Here is a 20,509-nt window from a genome sequence, read left to right on the forward strand (position 1 = left end):
CCACCAACCTGATAACCCCACAAACCTAGTAACCCTTCCAACCAAGTAATCCCTGACTGGACCTAGTAACCCATCTAGTAACCCCTTAAGTACGTAACCCTTCCGACTTAGTTACCTCTTACCGGACCAAGTAATTAACCCCTCAAGTAACCTCTCTAGTAATCCCTCCGACTTATTAACCCCTCTAGTAACCCCTCAAGTAACATCACTTAAATAACTTCCCAACTAATTAACCCCCCAAGTAACCCCTAGTAACCCCTTCAAGCAATCCCACTTAAGTAACCTATCTAGTAACCCCTTAAGTAACCCTCGACCTACCAATCTAGTAACCCCCGACTTAGTAACCCTTGACCCACCACCACCCCCAAAACGCCATTAGCCCCACCCCCAAAACGTAGCCCCACCTCCAATACGCCATGCCGCCGCCACCACCACCACCATACACCAAACCCACAAACAAACATAAATCCAACCGAACCCACAACCAAATCGTTTAAAAAAGTTAAATTAAATCGAACAAATACCTTTAAAATTAACAATGACTTCGAAATTCCCTTCAAATATGGCTAAAAACGCCAAATTGGACCATGAAAACTCTTGATCTAGAGTTTTTATGGCCGAAATTGGCCTTAAAAACCTTGAAGTTGTTTTCCGATGACGGAGTACGAGGAGCTCACGGAGTACGACGACGGGTTGGTGGAGGACATGCGTTCTTCCTTTGTAATTGCAGGTGGTTTGTATTGCAAGTATGCTATCCTTTATTGGAGAAAGGAGGAGAGAGAAAGAGGAGATAGCTTGGTGAAAAGGGTGATGTTTTGGGTGTTTTTGTCCCTCGTGAGAGTTACGTCACGAAGACTGATCCGGCTTGATCTGCACCTGCAAAATAACAGAGACTCCGGGTGGTTGGAGCTCCGCCTCCGACGGTCAAGTTAGTAACTTGAAAAGGAATAAAGAGTACGGAAATTTAGGTGGGTATCTGCTCGGATTCCAAGCTCAGGTGTTTCTCTAATGTAAGAGAATGCAGGTATATTATATGGTAAAACTCTGCCCTCAAAATGAGGGACATCTCCCTATTTATAGGGTCTTTGGGAATTGTGCCCCTGATTAGGTCACTAAACCCTAATCATTGGCAGGCTGCGCCATTTTTGAGGCATTCTCGAGATTTGGGCCTGAAGGCCGCCTTTTCCCTTGATTTCTGGAATGACACGTGTCGAGCAGGGATTGGTCCATTTTAGACCAATCTGGGGCTGACACGTGTCACCTTCTGATTGGGCCACGTGGCAGGGTAAAATTACCCTAAACATTTGCCCCTCACAGATGTGACGTGGCACGCCACGTGGCATATGTGACACATGTCACTCTCCGGTTGGTGGTAATTTTACCGTTACAGAGTAACCGTTCACCTTCCGGGTAAATTACGGAAATGCCCCCAAATTTACCCTCTATATATAGCCGTTTTACCCTCATAATTTTGTATGTTTACAAAAATTTCCTAGAGAGAAAAACTTTGAGAGAGCAGAAGTCACTTGTTTGAGTCAGACGTGAGCAAGAAAGTTTGTTCTTCAGCAATACAGCCGGTCCCGCCTACATTCAGGGACCACCCGTTGCCATGGATTCCGACCAGTTATGTGTCTGTGCAGGACACCATGGCTCGGACAATGCAGACGGCCACGGACCCGAATTACAAGAGCAAAGGCTCAGGCGGCCAAACGCCTGAGGGAGAAACGTCTGGTCGGGGAAACCAGACGGCTCTGGAGAGATCCCCTCCGCGCGCCCCTTCAACCTCTGCAGACTCTTTTTTAGAAGAGTGTGACCAAGGCGGCGACGAGGCCGCCTCTGCACCCATGGACCAAAGCAAGGGGGAGACGGAGAGTGACAACTCCGCCTCTACCTCCGAAAGCAGCGATGACTTGCCCCCTCTTCCGGATAGCGAGGAGGAAGAAAGGAAAAAGTGGAGTGAGAAGGACGATCCCTTCAGCATCCACGTCTCCTCCAAGGACCGAATCCAGATGGGGGACAACTTAGAGAACTTTAAGAAAATGCACCCGCTAACGGGTATAAGATCCGGGTGTCGCCTGAGCTGGGCACCATCGCCTGGGGGGATGATCAAGAGAACGCCAACAGCTATTCTGGCTGCTATGAGGCGGCGTTCAAAGTCGGCCTTCGCTTCCCCCTTCACCAGGCGGTGAAGGCAATTTTGAGAGGCTACAGCCTTGGGGTCTGGCAACTTACCCCCAACTCCCGGACCAACATTCTGGGGTATGTTTCCGCCTGCGAGTTCCAAGGGCTTAACCCCGGCTGGGAGGCTTTTGCAAGCATGCATTACCTCACCAGAAGCCCAGGCGGCTGGAGGGCGTGGTATACTCTAACCACACAGCCGCAATACATGATGACCTTGGACAAGGTCTCAAAGTTCGATGGCTGGAAGCACAGGTTCTACCTGATGTCAGCGCCAACCAGACGGGAAAATTATGAATTCCGTCTGTTCAATAAAAAGCCTGACTTGTTGGGCAGGAAGTGCGCTCTTCCCCGGATCCCAGAGGAAGACTTTGACAAAATAATCGAGGCAGACTTTTTCGGCCTCACGGACGCAACTCTGTCAACCGGGGAAACAATAAAAGTCCCTAAGAATTGGATTCCCAAGAGCGCCTGGTTCAGGGATGAATGTTTCCTAGCCGCCTGCGGGCTAGGACACATGTTTAATAAACGTATGCGCCTGAGTTCACACCGTCTGTAGTATTTTTCTATCGGAATTGATTTATGATTTTGACCAATTTCTTTCTTTTTGCAGAAGAAGCACTAAACATGTTGCAGTCGGAGAAAACTCCCAAGCGGTCTTCTGCGACCATCCACAAAGATCTTGCGGAGAAAGTTGCGGCCGAGCTCAGGGCCAAGGTATTGAGCGCCTGACCCTTTCTTAAGTTTATTTTATAAACTGTCTTGCCCGGATACTAACCTTGACTTGTTTATTTTCACAGGGGGGAGAAGTTGGGAAATCGTTTGAGAAGAACCTCAAACGGGCTAGAGAGGAGGCCCCAGCCGTTCTTAACAAGATAAAAAAGTCCGCCTCTACGTCAACTCCTGGCGCCTCAGCCGGGGCTAAGACGATGCGGATATCGGGGCGACTCGAGAAAGTAGGCGGCAGCGTGTGCCTTGATCTCGTCAACTCCTTATCAGCAGCCGCGGGGTTCACCACGACTGCAAGTGTTTCCCGCTTGGCCGGCTCTGAAGGTAAGAACCCTTTTGAATCCCCGCTTAAGCTGGGGTGGCCTTTACGGGTGAAATCCCACTCCCAACAGACGTCATCCTCAGACGGTCGGCAACAGATAGGTGCTGCCTTAGTTTCGCACTCATCACGTATTGATTGTGGTGCTGATCAATCTCCCCGCTGACCAGACGTCAAGAAGCACGCCAAGGCCATGCTGGAAGCCGTCCGGAAGAGGGATAAGGACAATATCCCTAGGATAGAGACGTTCAATCTTGAACGCATTCTATCCCTTCTGGCTGAGGTAAGAAACTTGTCAATTCAATTTAATTTTTTCCAAGTAATTATCCCGCCTGTAATTCTTATACCGCCTGCTTTTTGCAGGCCATGCTGCGGGTGGACGGGCTCAAACGTCCTTATTCCCGCAAACGGGAAAAGGTAAAAAGGGCCAAGAAGTCCGCCATAGATGCTGATAATATTGCTTTCCACTCGACTATCGTAAATGAACTTGAAACTAAAGCAATAATTATGACACAGGGGTCTAAAATCCAGCAGCTGGAGCTAGATCTGAAGGCGGCCGACCAGCGGGTAACGGATGCTGAGACGGCCAAGAAGGGGGCGGAGGAGGCCCAGAAGAAGGCAGACGAGAGCGCCAAACAGGCTGATAAGGCGCTCAAGAAGGCCCAGGCGGACCTTGGCAAACTGAAATCCAAGGTTGAGAGGCTGGAGAAGGATGCTGCTCAAGCTCATAAAAACTTTGCAGCAACCCTGGAGGCGGAGCAAAACCGCCTTGTTGCTGAGAGTGATGCTGACAACGACGCCCGTATGAAGATTGCTTGGGCTGCCTTGTATCCAGACGCTGATTATAGCATCTGGGCAATGGCACACAGCTATGCCAAATACGTGGTGTACTTGAGAGAGCAAGGCGAGCCAGAGCCTACCTCCTTTGAAGCCTGGCTCAGCAACAATGAGCCGACCGCGCCCGAGCTTCCTGGTCCCGGTGAAGCGCACCAAATTCCCTCAGATGATGAGGAGAAGGGGGAGAACCAGGAGGCTCCGTCTGCAGGCCAGAAGTGACCCCTCAGCGGCAGTATGCCAGTCTTTGCTTTTTTAATTCTTTTTATTCAGCGGCTGTATGCCAAAACTTGCTTTTTCCGACCTGCGTGCCGAGTATTTGTGTTTTTACCGGCTATGGAGCCGGGTGTTAATTAACAATTTCTTTCTCCCGGACGGGGTCCGGTTAACATTTGATCCATTACAACCGTTTGGTTGGATGGACTTTTATGAGTTGCACCGACTAAGTCGGTTTTGATCATTTTGCATTTGAATTTTTGTTTTTTTGCAAATTTTAATTTTTGCCTAACTTATCAAAAGCATGCGGCGATTTCTTGCCCAACTAGTCAGTAGTCCGGCTATCCTTGCCCCTGGACGGCAGTGTGATTGGTTTCAATTGGAGCTGGTTGATTGACTTGAAAACGTTTGATGCTGCAAAGAGCATGATATGTTTGTAAGTTAATCAATCACAGTAGTGATTGCCCCAAACCAAGTGCACAGCCGTACACCAACAGGCGTTTCGGTCACTACCCAGACGGCTTATGCCCGTCTTGGTAGAGATTTCATAGCCATTGAACTCTTGCCCCAATTGGGGTGAGGTGCAATTTTTGGAATAAATAACCTAAGTGAGAACTTCAGCCGGTGACTGACTGATGCCTATGGGCATCCGGTATCTAGGAACTTATTCGTTCTTCGTAGGTTATTTTGGTCAGACGGCTATGAGTTGACCAATTTGGTCGTTCAATTTTTGCCGTCTGCATGGATACGTAGAACCGACAAATAGTCTGTTCTCTGCAACGATTGCATCCGGAGGGGTGTCGCCGGACGCCTTTGTCCATATTGGGACAGACGATTTTATAAAATGAGCAACCATCCGGCAATTTTAGCCTCTGGTCTTGTTTGAGACCGGTTGTGTAGCCACTAAACGTTTTTGTGCTTAGTTTCTTAATCAGTGTTGAATTTACACCAAGTATCGAACTTAGTTTTTTAGTCAAACGGATCAGTCTGGGTATTACCCAGGCTGATAATCAGGCGGTTTAATAAACAAAGTATCAAACCTAAACAAACAAAGGGATCCGAGTATTACCCAGGCGGTCCAACAAATGCAACCTTTACTAAGTGTCAAACCTAGTCGGGTAAAGGAGAACCCGCCTGGGTATTACCCGGGTGGAGAATAAAAAAATAACAACTTGCAAACAAAGTTTGATTTGATTAGTTCATTTGTTTACAAAATTTTACATTCTCAGAAGTAGTACTTTTTCATATTGTCTACATTCCAAGTTCTAGGCAGGCGCCTGCCGTCTGGGGTTTCCAGGCGGTAGGTGCCGTCCCTTACTTCTTCATAGATCCGGTAGGGGCCTTCCCAATTTGGTGTTAGCTTTCCCAACTCATTGGCCCTACCGGTTGCCTCCATTTTTCGTAACACTAAGTCGTCAACTTTCAAAGGACGCTTGTGTACTTTTTTGTTGTAGGCTCTAGTCATTCTTAGACGGTAAATCTCATGACGCAAGGCGGCATTGCCCCGGCGTTCTGGGAGCGAATCCAATGTCAGACGCATTGCTTCCCAGTTTGCCTCTTCATCATACAACATGACTCTGAGAGTCGGCTCGTAATGTTCGATGGGCAAGACGGCTTCAGCACCGTAAACCATGAGAAATGGGGTTTCACCGGTTGCCCCTTTCGCTGCTGTCCGAATGGCCCATAGGACATGGATTAATTTTTCTGCCCATAAGCCACCGACTCTTTCTATTTTCTTTTTAATGCCGTCTGAGATGAGTTTGTTGAAAGCTTCAACTTGGCCGTTTGCTTGGGGCCGGCCAACAGATGCAAAATAACTTGAGATCCCCTGATCTCCTAACCAAGTTTTTAGCTGAGGCGTCTCAAACTGAGGACCATTATCAAACACCATAGACATGGGTACCCCGTACCGGGTGATAACATTCTTCCAGATGAAGGAAATGACGTCTGAGGTCTTGATGTTTTTAACCGCCTCAGCCTCAACCCACTTGGTGAAATAATCCACAGCCACTAAGATATAGCGCTTTCCGCCTGGAGCAGGCGTGTAAGGACCTAGAATGTCCATGCCCCACTTTGCAAACGGGATTGAACTGTGGATGGCCGTCAGATCAGTAGCCGGACGATGAATAAGTTTTCCAAACTTTTGCCACTTGTCACATTTTTTCACCAATTCCTTGGCGTCTGCCTCAAGAGTGGGCCAAAAGTAATGTCGTCTGGCTCTGACGGCTAGGGACCTGTCGCCTATGTGAGAGGCGCAGAATCCCGAGTGCAAGTCTTCGAGAACTTCTTTCCCCTTTTCTGGGGTGACACACTTCAACAAAGGCTTCAAAAACCCCGCCTTGAAGAGTTCTCCATTTTTCCACTCAAATCTTGCAGCTCGCTTTTTCAGGACGGCTGCTTCCTGTGGTGAATCAGGAAGTGTGCCGTCTGAGAGATAGGCCCGGATGCCATCCATCCAGGTAGAGCTTCGGTCCAGAATTCCAACGGGATCCTCATAGATGCTTCTCTTTTCAAGAACTTCCCAGAAGACTGACCGAGGCGTATCATGGCAGGCGGAAGATGCCAGCTTTGACAATGCATCCGCCTGGTTGTTTTCCGACCTAGGCACCTGATTCAGCCGGAATTCCTCAAGTGCCTTGGTCTCTTCTTTGACTGCCTGAAGATATTTAATCATAGCCGGATGGGTAGCCTCATAACTTCCCTCATACTGGCTAACAACCAATTGAGAATCAGAGTAGGCGTCAATTTTCATGGCCCCTGCCGCCTTACACATGCGTATGCCGGCTAGCAGGGCTTCATATTCCGCCTCATTTTTAGAGGCCTGAAACTTGAAGCGTAGTGCATATTCAAATCTGTCTCCTTCAGGAGACTCATAAATTACGCCTGCACCACAGCCGTTCTTTGTAGAGCTCCCGTCTACGTACACTTTCCAAACCTGGTCAAGGTTATCCGGAGCCACCAGACGAGTCATTTCAACAATGAAGTCGGCAAACGCCTGACTTTTCACTGCCTTTCTTGATTCGTAAGTGATTTCAAGGCTCTGCATTTCAATAGCTCATTTCAACATTCTCCCGGATGAGTCCAAGGTAGACATTGGCCGCTTGAGTGGCTGGTCCGTGTAGATCACCACCGGATGTGCCAAAAAGTAAGGCTACAATTTCTTGAATGTCATATACAAAGGAAGGCCAAATTTTTCAACCATGGGGTACCGGAGTTCAGCATTCTTAAGAACATGGCTAATGAAGTAAACCGGGAGCTGTACGCCGTCTCGCTCAGCAAGGAGAACGGCACTGAGGGCATGGTCTGAGACGGCTAAATACATGTACAACGTCTCCCTAGGCAAAGGACTGACCAACCTAGGCAGAGAATGTAAATGCTCTTTCAACCTCTGGAGCGCCGCCTCAGCATCATCCCCCCATTCAAATCTGGTCTTCTTCCTGATTGCTTGGAAAAAGTAGAGGCACTTGTCACCTGACCGACTGAGGAACCTCCCCAAGGCGGCCAGACAACCGGTGAGTCTCTGAACTTCCTTGACAGAGCGGGGTGACTTCATGTCAATCACCGCTTGTATCTTTTCGGGGTTAGCCTCTATCCCCCTTTGATCAATCAGGAATCCGAGAAACTTCCCAGACTCAACACCAAAGACGCATTTCTTAGGATGTAACATAACCTTATGCTGCCTGAGGGTGGTGAATGTTTCTCGGAGATCAGCAAGGTGATCCGTCTGTAGTTTGGATTTGACTATCATGTCATCAATGTACGCCTCCACATTCCTCCCAATCTGATTAATGAAGACCGTATTAATCATCCGTTGGAAAGTGGCAGGCACATTTTTCAAGCCAAACGGCATCACAGTATAACAGAATAACCCCTGATCAGTGACGAAAGCCGTCTTCTCTTGATCTTTCTTCCACAGGGGTATCTGATGGAAGCCGGAATAGGCATCCATAAAACTCATCAAGGCGTGACCGGCTGTAGAGTCGACCAGACTGTCGATCTTTGGAAGCGGATACCTGTCCTTTGGACACGCCTTGTTGAGGTCTGTGTAATCAACACACATGCGCCAGGTCCCATTCGGTTTCTTAACAAGGACCACATTGGCCACCCAGTCGGGGAAATTGCAAGGCCGAATGAACCTGGCGTCTAGCAGCTTTTTGACTTCGGCAGCTGCCGCCTGACTTCTTTCCTCGCCGTGATTTCTTTTCTTTTGCCGGATGGGCTTCTTTTTGGGGTCCACGGCGAGTTTGTGGACATCAAGATCCGGGCTGACGCCTGGCATCTCCTCCACTTCAAAGGCAAAAATGTCTTTGAATTCCTTCATCAGAAGGTGCAAGCTTGCACCCAAGGTAGCATGAGCTACCGTCCCAACCTTAACAGTACGTTCTGGACGGCTGTCATCCAGAACGAGATCAATGCTTTCGCCAGCCGGTTGGGGACGGAGCTCATCTGACCGTTCACCGGTCAGTGATTGCTATTTTTTCTCTTTCTTCACCTCCACCAGCAGGGGTGCCTTTCTTTTCTTCCCGGCTGCTGGTGGGGCGGGAGCTGGGTCGGCATCCTTGACATTGTCGAGGTCTATTGGTTCCTGGCCGCCTGGGGCCACAGTATCTTGGACGGCTGAGAGATAGCACTCTCGGGCTGTCTTCTGATCCCCATTCAAGGAACCAACAGAGCCGTCATCCCTCTCATACTTGATGAGCATGAGGGACGGGATGATTACTGCCTTGACTACATTGAGGGTTGGCCTGCCAAGAATGATGTTATAGGCGGTCAACTCCTCAACGACCAAGAATCTGACGACAATATGTCGTCCCTGGCCTTTCTCTCCCAGCCGGATGGGTAAGTCAATTCTCCCGACTGGGTAGACCATCCCACCCCCAAAACCAACCAAGGGGTGGGTGACCGGATGCATGCTGCTGACGTTGTATTTCAGCTTTTGCAGGCACCGGAGGCTGATGATGTCTGATGAGCTGCCGGTGTCTATAAGGATTCGTCCAACCAGCTGATTGGCAACCTTACATTCAATGACCACCGGGTCATCATGCGGGCGGCGGACGCTGCCCCTATCCTTCTCAGTGATCAAGACGTCTGGGAAGGAGGAGCTGGCTTCCGCCTGTTCATCATCATCTTTGTCCATCTTTCGAAGATGACTCTTGGTGCCCCGGATGGTAGGGCCACCACATGAGAACCCGCCTGCTATAGTGTAGACCGGCTCCTTGTCGGTATCCGAGCTACTAGCAGGCTGGGGGTAGTCTTGGAGGACTGACCCTTGTTTTTCTTTTCTGCCCCGGCTGGGGACTTAGAAATGTAGGACTTCAACAGCCCTTTGTCAGCCAGACGGTCCAACGCACGCTGAAGACTAAAGCAGTCGTTGGTGTCATGGCCAACTTCCTCATGGAACTGACATAATTTATTCTTGTTCCGTGACTGGACAGAACTCTTCATAGGATTCGGCTTCTCAATGGACAGCCGGTCCTTTACCTCCATGAGGATGGAGTTGCAGTCTTTGTTAAACTCGTACTTGGGGACGTACGGTTTAAACTCTTTCTTTTTTCTTCTGGGACGGCTGGTCAGAGTCAGTAACAGCCCAGACTTCTTTTATTTTCTTGCTCTCTTCTTTGTTTTTGGCCGGGTGAGCTGACCGGCTGTCTTTCTGTTTGTCGGACTTCTTAGAGTTCGACTGGCTACCAGGCGAGCAGAGGTCGGTAGCTTGAATGTAGCTTTCCGCCTCCCTCAGGGCCGCCTGTAGGGTGAAAGCCCCTTTTCTGACTAGGTCGAACTTAAAGGTCGACCCGTCTCTCATACCTTTAAAAAAGTCTGTAAAGGCTACCTCATCAGACAGCCCCTGAATCTGAATTCTGATCAGGTTGAACCGCCTGACATATGAACGCAGCCCTTCTCTCTCCCCCTGCTTAACAGTGCTCAAACCAAGGCTTGTTTTCTTAGCAGGGATGTTCATTGAGAAGTTGGAAGCAAACAGGAAGGCAAGCTTCCTGAAGCTATCTATGGACCCGGCTGGCAGATTGCCAAACCATTGTTGGGCAATGCCCTTCAATGTAGTCGGGAAGCATCGACACAAAGTGGCATCGTCCAACCCCTGCAGATACATGAGGTTGGTGTAAGCCATGAGGTGATCTTCCGGATTGGTGGTGCCATCATAGGTACCAACCAACACATTCTTAACCTTGGCCGGCTGTGTCGCCTCGGTTATCTCCCGAGTGAACGCAGAAGGTTGTTCACCCAGGCGCAGCAGACGAAGCTGCCAGTCCAATGGCTGGATATTTGGATATGCCGCCTGACCCCCAAAGAAGGCCGACTGCATGAAGTGAGGAGGATACTGCCCGTAGGCCTGAGTAGGCACATACGGGATAGCTCCAATCATATGAGGGTCAGAATGGACGGTATTACCGCCTGTCTGACTCTCATGCAAGGAGGGTGCACTCCCTGCAGAAATGTTGTTGAAGCTGTCTGGAAAGTTCGACGTTGAAGCCGACTCAGACAGCGATTGGTTTCTCTTCCGGTTAATAATCTCCCGGGCATCAAGAGTTGATTTTTTACTTCTCACCGGCTGCTGGGTCCAGCGAGTGTTATTTGTGTTCCTCCCAGGAAGGAGAATTTTCAACCAGTCAATGGTCCCGGTTGCCTTCTCCTTTGGATGAGGAGTGGGCTGCCGGTTTCTGACTGACTTCCCCTTCTCTGGAGGAGTCTTCTTCGCCGACTGACCTTTACTTGGGCCAGCCCGGCTTTTGGTGATCAGCTCTGTAATTTCACCCTTGAAACTCGTCATGAACCTCATGAGTTCGTCTCGGGTGACAGGGGCTGATCCAGCTGCCGTTTGGGTTGCCCCTTCCGGCTGCTCGGTGGGTCTGCTCGGACCCGCCTGGGAGGCGCCCCGCTCCAGAGTCTCTCTGGGCCGGATGCGCTTGACTCTGAGAGAGCCGTCTTCGGCTGTAGAGGTTTCGACCTGAGGATCCTCATCCTCCTCATGGTCTGTAAAGACTTTTGGGTCTTCGCCCAGACGGTTAGGGGGTACAGACTCTTGAACCATCCTCGAGGTACTCTCCCCACAGACGGCGCCAAATGTTTTGGGTGTTTTTGTCCCTCGGGAGAGTTACGTCACGAAGACTGATCCGGCTTTAGCTGCACCTGCAAAATAACGGAGACTCCGGGTGGTTGGAGCTCCGCCTCCGACGGTCAAGTTAGTAACTTGAAAAGGAATAAAGAGTACGGAAATTTAGGTGGGTATCTGCTCGGATTCCAAGCTCAGGTGTTTCTCTGATGTAAGAGAATGCAGGTATATTATATGGTAAAACCCTGCCCTCAAAATGAGGGACATCTCCCTATTTATAGGGTCTTTGGGAATTGTGCCCCTGATTAGGTCACTAAACCCTAATCATTGGCAGGCTGCGCCATTTTTGCGGCATTCTCGAGATTTGGGCCTGAAGGCCGCCTTTTCCCTTGATTTCTGGAATGACACGTGTCGAGCAGGGATTGGTCCATTTTAGACCAATCTGGGGCTGACACGTGTCACCTTCTGATTGGGCCACGTGGCAGGGTAAAATTACCCTAAACAGGTGATATGGGTGGCTAATTGGAGAAGAAGAAATTAAAAGAGGAGAGAGAAAGAAGAGATAGAGAAGAGAGAGAAGAAGAATTAAAAAAAAATTATATTGTGTCTGGCCGTACGGTGCGACCTGCCACATTTGAAACTTTATGTCTTTAATAATATTTTGTTAAAAATTATATAAAATAAATAAAATATAATAAAATTTGAAAATACATATATTGGAATGGAATTAATTCAACAACCACTAAAATAGTGAAATTTACTACCTCCGTTACATATTATTTGCAACGATTTGACATAAAGTAGAGAGGAAAAATGTCTAATCGTTGCACATAATATGTAACGGAGGTAGTATTTATATATGCGTAAATGGTAAATTATGGTAAAAATTTATATAAGAATATTATAATAAGCCAATTGATGCAATTATTGTAAAACAAAGGAAGTATGACATTAGGAGCTTTAGAATTTAGGGCCTGTTGTCCTACGTTGAAATTCAGTTAAGTTCAATTCAGTTTAGTTCAGCTCCTAATTTCCTTCTCTTATAATATATTCATTTCATTTCAGTTCAGTTCAGTTCAGCTGAGTTCAGTCAATGAGAACAGGCCATGTGTAGCCGACAAACATTACAAACCAATTACAAGTACTATTTCAAAGGACGTAGAGAGTATTAATTACTCAATTAATTTAAATAGACATGATTATTAAGTTAATAGTTATTTTCCACAGTAGAAGAGGTTATACTTTTTCATGATACTAACTTGTAAGCTGATTAAACTGAAAAAAGTCACATGTAAAGAATAAGTTGTTGCTGTCCATACATCCATATCATTTTATACAAAGACAAATAACAAATAATTCAGAACCTTACATTGTCACTATAAAATATAGCAACGTACTCTATAATACAACTCCATAAGTCTATATATAGTGCTTTATATATTCCCTAACTTCCATCATTATCTTGCCTGAATTTTCTTTCAGTAACTAGCCACAATGACGAGAGGAGCAGTAGTAGTTCTTGCACTACTCCTCATGATTTCTTCTACCACATTCGTATTCGTTCGTTGCGAACCTCAGGTCCCTTGTTACTTCGTATTTGGAGACTCTTTGTCCGACCCTGGCAACAACAATGACCTTAATACCAAGGCCAAAGCCAATTACCCGCCTTACGGTATCGATTTTCCGGGGGGTGTAGCCACGGGAAGGTTCTCTAATGGCCGAAACTTTGTTGATAGAATCAGTAAGTATGGCTTATTGTTATGTTCATGCATTACTTACTAATCTGTTAACGCTATTACTATTACTATATAATCTTCTAATACATACTTTGTCTCCCATATAAGTGGAGGTATACAATGATAATATCCATTTGTAAAGGTTTTTTTACATCATACTTTACAATTAATAATATCTTATCCGTCTTTTTCCAACGCATCACCAACAATAATTAAGTACGGAGTAATTATTAAGGGTATCGGTCAAGTGACGCACTACTACTTTACTAAGTACAAATGTTTGACTTTTTTTTTTTATTCTTTGATCACTTGCACTTTAAAATAAACTTTTCTAGAAATTAAAAATCTTAATTAGTATGAACAATCTCGCATATTGATAGGGCTTGTTTGATAAACTAACATTTTGACAGCTTTTTGTTGTGTTCAAACAACCATAATAATATATATATGTTTGGTTATTTGGCTTTTTTGGTTGTTGGCTTTTGGCATTTTTGTATAAAATTTTAAAGTATTAAATAGACAACAAATAATTTTATCAGACATATTTATTATAAGTCAACATAAAAAGCCAATACAAACAGTTGGGTAAATTAACCAAGAGAAATAATAATCAATCAACAGCCAATTGCCAAATAAGGCCATAACCTTATACAGTTACTCACTTCGTTAATCTAAGTGTTACTTGCATTTTACGTGGTGTCAAATAAATTCACTACTTTGATTATTAATTTCTTTGATTGGGTAATAGTAAAAATTATACAAACATGATATATTTAAAATTTAATAATACAAATCTAATAGGTTTCACATCACCATGCAACAAAGATTTATATATGTATATGTATGTGTTGGTTGCAGCTGAACTTTTGGGATTCGACGAGTATATTCCACCATACAGCACAGCTAAGGGACGACAAATACTAAAGGGTGTGAACTATGCATCTGGAGCGGCCGGAATTCGCTCTGAAACTGGACAACATCTAGTAAGCAACTATCTCTCTTAATTTTTTTTTTGAAAGAAACTATCTCTCTTAATTTTGGTTCATTACACTTTGTGTTCTTGTAAATTCTTTACGCAATTTATTCGATCTATGTATGGCATTGATTTTTACACTTAATCTCATTTGGCCTACCGCAACTTATTTACATACAATATCTATTACAATAGTCTACACAACAGCTACTTATACGTAAATGTAAAGGAACTTATGCACTTAGATACTTATGCTCTAACATTTTTTTTGGAAAGACTTATGCTCTTACATTGTTGGATGATTAATGGTTTGTTTGGATAAAGAAAAGGGAAGGAAAAGAAGGGGAGGGAGGAGAAGAGGAGGGGAGGGAAGAAGGATGAGTTTTCCTTCCAAATATCTCCATTGTTGGAGGGATCAATTTCCTACAATTTAATCCTTCCATTTCTCTCCCCTCCAATTCCCTCCTTTCCTCATTTGCTATCCAAATGAAAGATACTCCATCTCTCCATTTCTCTTCCCTTCCTTTCCTTCCATTTCCTTCAATCCAAACACACCGTTAGTCAAAATTTTCCTACTCACGTTTTCACATACTCCCTAATTACCTTAGTACATGTAAAGAACTATACAAGTTCTAAAAATATAGATGTAAACAAATTAAATACTCCATATTACTTTCATTTTCTATTTTTTAATTACTTATTTATATATGTAAGCAGAACTACAAAATTTTGGACGTGTTTATTAATTAAATAATACTAAAGTTGATCTTTAAGGCTTGTCAAGAAAAAAAAAGGTCTTTAATTTTAGGATTCTCTTTTATATACTTCATACTCTGTATTACTAGGGGAGTTTTGCACAGTTAAATCAGATTAACGAAGATTACATATTATTACAAAACTCTTCTCATCAGGATTTTAGTAAAATTTTTTATCATAAATAGTGAAATTTTGTTTAAAACAGTACTGAAAAATTTTACTTGTAAATGGCTATCGTATTGACTTTCCGGATAACCAAGAGAAATATATGAAAATCGTAGCTAGATAATGTTACGATAGCACGAAATGAAGTTTGTATGATTGTTAAAGTATCATTTTCTAACCTCATGTTCTCATCAAAGATAAGCCCACAAGTTAATTGTCGTCACTCGAAGAATATCTTCTTCAATATTCTGTTGGCCTAACATGAATTGAACTGACGTATGTTTCAAGTATACTAAGCATTGAACTAGATTTGCGCGTGAAAAAAGTGAAAAAAAAAAAAAAAAAAAAAAAAACAAAGTCGTTTACAGAATAATACTTTTTCAATTCTATTAAAAAAAAAAATAATAATAATAATACTTATTTAATTCAGTAATATTTGTACGTACCAATTATCTTTTGAAGGATAAACTTGTCAAAATGTGAACTTAAGTTCTGATTTTAGTACAGGAAATGCAAAAATAAATACAACTTTTTCACCGTATGCCCTTGAGTTTATGTTTATTCATCATATACCCATAAACTTTTTTAAATTGATCATTTACCCCTGAGTTTTCACAAAAATACACCATATACCCTTTGATGACCAATGATTATTAATTTTGCAAATCATTAGTGTTAATTATGAACTGAAATCACCCTAAATACATTCCCCTACTCCCGAAACCACCCACATTCCTATATTCCCACCCCCAAACCACCCTAAATTTTCTTTTCTCATCCTAAAAATCAATCATACATATATGGTTATTAAGATTTGGAGTGGTTTCAAGGGCTGGAGAAAGGTGAAGAGTGGTTTTTGGGATGAGGGGGAAAGATCTAAGATGGTTTCGATATATCATTAACAAAATTCTAATCATCTTATTTTTATTAGGGTTATATGGTAAATATTTGTAACAATTTAGCTAGGGTATATGATGAATTTGAAAAATTTCATGTGTATATGGTGAATAAACAAAAAACTCAGGAGTATACAGTGAAATAACTTAAATAAATAATAAGTGATAATTAGGTTAACTTAATCTCAATGTTTAAATATTAAGATTTTCATTATTCTATATGGTGTCGGTATTTTTACAATATCATCATGTTATCACAGAGAAGGTCTCGTTATCTTTCAGTGTGTGGTTCCTACAGGCGTGGGTACCTTGCATGGTACAGACGTTTCAAGGAAAGAACATATTATATAAATGTAGAGGACATATAGTTATAGTGAAAAGAACATATTATTAAAATGTACTGAACATATACCTAAGGTAAAAAGAACATATTTGCACCAAAAAAAAGTGAAAAGAACATATGTCCATGTTCTTTGATTATCAATGTAATGTACTTTTATTTGTGATATAATGTTCATTACTTATTGTGAATTATTCTTTAAATTGTCTTAAAATTATGATGGGTATATACAAATAATGTTCATTAAATAGTAATATCATGTTCTTTATTAATGTTACAGATGTTCTTTAGATATAAAAAAAAAAAAAAAAACATAAAATTGAATGTTCTTTACAAAACTACTATGTGTTCTTTACAAAAAAATTGTATGTTCTTTACAAAACAGCTACATGTTTTTTCCGCATTTTTTTGTCTGTACCTAGCAAGGTACAGGCTGCTGTACCTTAAAATTTCCAGTTATCTTTAACTTAATTTTGCTAAACTGAAATTATTTTTACTGATTTTCTATTATATTTCTTATTTAGACTTACTAATTTTTACGGAGTACTAAATTGAAAAAACTTTTACTGAATTGAATTTATTTTTAAAATTATGGATGTGTTTATTAATCTAATATATATATAAAGGGGAGTTTTTTCACGTGTTTTTAGAGAGTCACGTAGGATTTAATTTTTTCAGCGCGCCACAGACGATAATAAATTTTAGTGGTAGCCAATTAAATACGAGATTATTAATTTCTTTTAGAATTAAATAATTTAATTGACACGTAAACAAAATTAGCGAATGAAATTATGCAGTTTAAATTAATTAAATATAAAATATTATCTTTTAATATCAGGAATTTTATCTAAATATTTAACAATTTTTAGCACATAAATATGTATGTAAAAATATTATTTTAAAAAGTTCAAACAAACCGTGCATCGCACGGGCTTCATCTAGTTTCTTTTAAGGTGCGGTAAACTCGCCTTAGTAGAAAAAATAAATCCTCCCTTTTTATTTTTCTTTGTTATCACTTTGTCTTTTTTTTTTTTTAACTCACTTTACTTTATTTCATTTTTACTTACTTTATCTACGATCTTCAATTCTTACTTTCACCTATCTTCTTGCAGCATTCTATTTCTTACTTTATCTGATGTATCATATCAATGCATTCACGTTTTAAATACCCCTTGGTTTTTGTAAGCAACACGCATCCCTTGTCATAAACATTCTACTAATTTTAATTATTTCTTTAACCTTTTTTTACTATCATCGGTCGATAATTTAAATTATTTACCTTTCATCATATTTTTTTTTAATTTTTTTTTTGTAGACCGAACACATCATGACATCTACATACATGTTTTATTATATCTTTCATCTCAAAAATTCAAATCATAATATTTAATTATCCCACAAATTACACTACTTTTACAACTTGTATATTTTTTTCTAGAACTCTGCACGAAACTGGTGAGTTGTTTTTTTTTTTTTTGTTTTTTTTTTTTTTTTTAAAAAGTGTACTTTCTTAAATTGAGCTTTTACTATAAATCTATAATTGAGTAGAACATACAAGAATAGAAGGATTATTATTATTAAGAATGTGATGATATTTCCTACTTGGTACAACTTGTGGGTTGTAATCTGAAGGTAGAATACAAAAGAATTGCATTATACTTTAAACATAAGATGTATCTAATGATACCATCATCTACTAGCTAGCTCTTTTTTACATCTTTTAAATTTCCACTTTCATCCTTTGTTTTTGTGATATTGAGTACAAAGCTAGGAATCTGACGTTCAACCTCACCAAAATATGGTATGAGGAATGACGTTAAGTGATGGGTTTAACAACTTTTTGTTAGAAGTCGTCTTCAATAATGAAATTTAGTTCTGAACTAGAATCATAAAATTAATTTAGGTTATCTTATTTAATTTTACTTTTAATCAAATTTTCCAGTCATGTATTCAACTCAATGAAAAATATAATACATAACCACATATATGTAGTGCACAGTGGCGGATTAAGAAAAAATATTCAACGGGATCAAAATATATTTGATATATTTTAATGGGGTCATTTGATTTAAAAAAAAAAAAAAAAAAAAAAAAAAAAAAAAAAAAAAAAGCAATTTTTATAAGGAAAAAAAAAAATTATATATGATAAATTTTTCATGTTCAAGTAGGGTCAAATTAAAGGACCCACTTTATTACATTTGCATCCGCCACTGAATCCACTAATAGTGCAAACATAAACTAAAAGTACGGAAGAAGATCCCATGTTGGTTTACACAAATTAACCCAGCAAGCCTACCATTATGATATATTAACACAAAGTTATCACTTAAATGAACCTTAGGAGTGAACTAACCATTAACAATTTAAAGCAAACATTTTAACAAAGTGTCCTTCGCCCTATTATAAGCTAAATGTATTGGCATATTTCAGTAAGACCTTAGCTAGGTCTCTTCGAGTTATGTAATAATGTAAGTACTAATGGATGCTAAGATTTTAGTATATTGTGATTGTCAATTACCTTAATTAGTTGATTAAGGGACATAGTGGTGCCTAATTTACGATTTAGAATTGATTCATCATGTAATTTACATACGATGGTCGTACTATGTAGCTCACCAAGTCACTAGATGTAAATGGATCAACTAAATTCAATTTTTTTTTTTTTTTTTTTTTTTTTCTTCAGGGTGATAGAATAAGCATGGATCAACAGCTAGTAAACCATGGATTGACAGTAGCAAAAATTCCATGGTATGGCTTTACAGCGTTGCGGAATCTAGGAAAATGTCTGTACACAGTCAACATAGGCAACAACGATTACATCAACAACTACTTTAACTCGAACTACAGTTCGAGCTCGATCTATAACCCCGAAGAATATGCTCAAGCACTAATCAGTAAATATGGTTTGCAACTCAAGGTTAGGAACTCAGGATTGTGTTTTACTCTTCTTTGCACTTTGTAGTTTCTAGTTTCTTACTACAAAAATTTATTTACTAGCACCCTATACACTAATTGACTAGTCATTAAAACACTATCATTAAACTTATAAAAGTTTGATATTTTGAAAATACAGTATATATCATAAAAAATAAAACAAAATCTCACGTGATTATGTTGCTGAGTGATACATCATAAAGGAACTTATTGGTTCTCTATATGTATTTTGGTACGATGTACAAACATGGACTAATTGATTAATATATATGTGTAATTTTGGACATACAGTCTCTATATTTATTGGGAGCAAGGAAGATCGCGGTGTTTGGAGTTGGTCTAGTTGGGTGCACTCTAGGAGAAATATACACCTTTGGTCCATCAGAAGGATCATTATGCGTAGATAAAATCAATGAAGCTGTCCAAATTTTCAACGAAAAGCTCATTAATTTAGTGGATGATCTTACTATGGAGCTTCCTGGAGCACAATTTACTTACATTGGTGCTTCATCAAGTACCGACACAGGTACTAACTTTGTTTCATAAATGTTAATTGCCTCAGATATACGTGTACACATGAAATCTACAAACTCAAAACATTCAGATAATTCAATAGTTTTTGGTGTTGAGATTATTTATGTATTTGTGGGTTTCGATCAGGTTCTGCTGTAGCGAATACTACTTGTTGCAAACTAAGGGATGATTTTCAGTGTGTTGAATTCGATACAGTATGTGAAGGCCGCGACAATTACATATTCTGGGATGGTTATCATCCTACTGAAGTCGTGAATATACTCTCAGGAGAATCTGCATACAGTGGTATAAATTCGAAGTATATACATCCGGTGGATATTAAAACTCTAGTGTCTTGTGATCGAGAATTCATGCTCAGGAAAGTGAAAGACCGTATTTCTACTCGTTTAAGCAGTGCATAAAAAGCTCATATATTACTTATTGTTCCTTGTGTTTCCTGTAATTAGTCCCAAGCACTTTGTTGCATATGCTAGTTTTATGTTGAAATGTACGAAGTTTATTACGACGTGTAATAAAAATCTCATTGTTGTTTGTAGTGTGGTTGAAATTGAATAAAGCTTGGTACAACGTAGTATTCATGCATACTAATTTTACCAATGATTTGATTCGAAATAAGTTTGAATTAATTTTACCATTGTTGTTGGGTTTGAATTGATTCGAAATAAGTTAAAAGACAAATTCCTGTTGAAACCCATTGTACTCCATTTGTGAGTGTCTCACGTTGGAGAAAGAGGAGAGGTGGTTCTACTTTATAAGGTAGAGGAGTAACTCCTACTATTGTCAATTGGTTTTAGCATGGAAGCGCCTAAGCCTATTTTGTGGACCAAACT

At 41.3% G+C, this 20,509-nt stretch overlaps 1 protein-coding gene across 1 annotated transcript in view; it reads left to right on the plus strand.

Moving 5' to 3' along the window:
• LOC145635014 (GDSL esterase/lipase At1g29660-like) overlaps positions 1-20,261 on the plus strand; it is a 53,790-nt gene extending 33,529 nt beyond the window's left edge. The window contains exons 3-7 of the mRNA XM_081686323.1: positions 12,828-13,086; positions 13,940-14,064; positions 18,895-19,128; positions 19,437-19,671; positions 19,806-20,261. Of these exons, the coding sequence (XP_081542449.1) occupies positions 12,840-13,086; positions 13,940-14,064; positions 18,895-19,128; positions 19,437-19,671; positions 19,806-20,080 (1,116 nt within the window). The 5' untranslated portion in view covers positions 12,828-12,839 and the 3' untranslated portion in view covers positions 20,081-20,261. The remainder of the gene's footprint in view (positions 1-12,827; positions 13,087-13,939; positions 14,065-18,894; positions 19,129-19,436; positions 19,672-19,805) is intronic.
• Positions 20,262-20,509: the final 248 nt, after the last annotated feature.

The sequence above is a fragment of the Chenopodium album genome, chromosome 6, assembly GCF_948465745.1.
Source record: "Chenopodium album chromosome 6, dcCheAlbu1.1, whole genome shotgun sequence".
NCBI classification, from domain to species: domain Eukaryota; kingdom Viridiplantae; phylum Streptophyta; class Magnoliopsida; order Caryophyllales; family Amaranthaceae; genus Chenopodium; species Chenopodium album.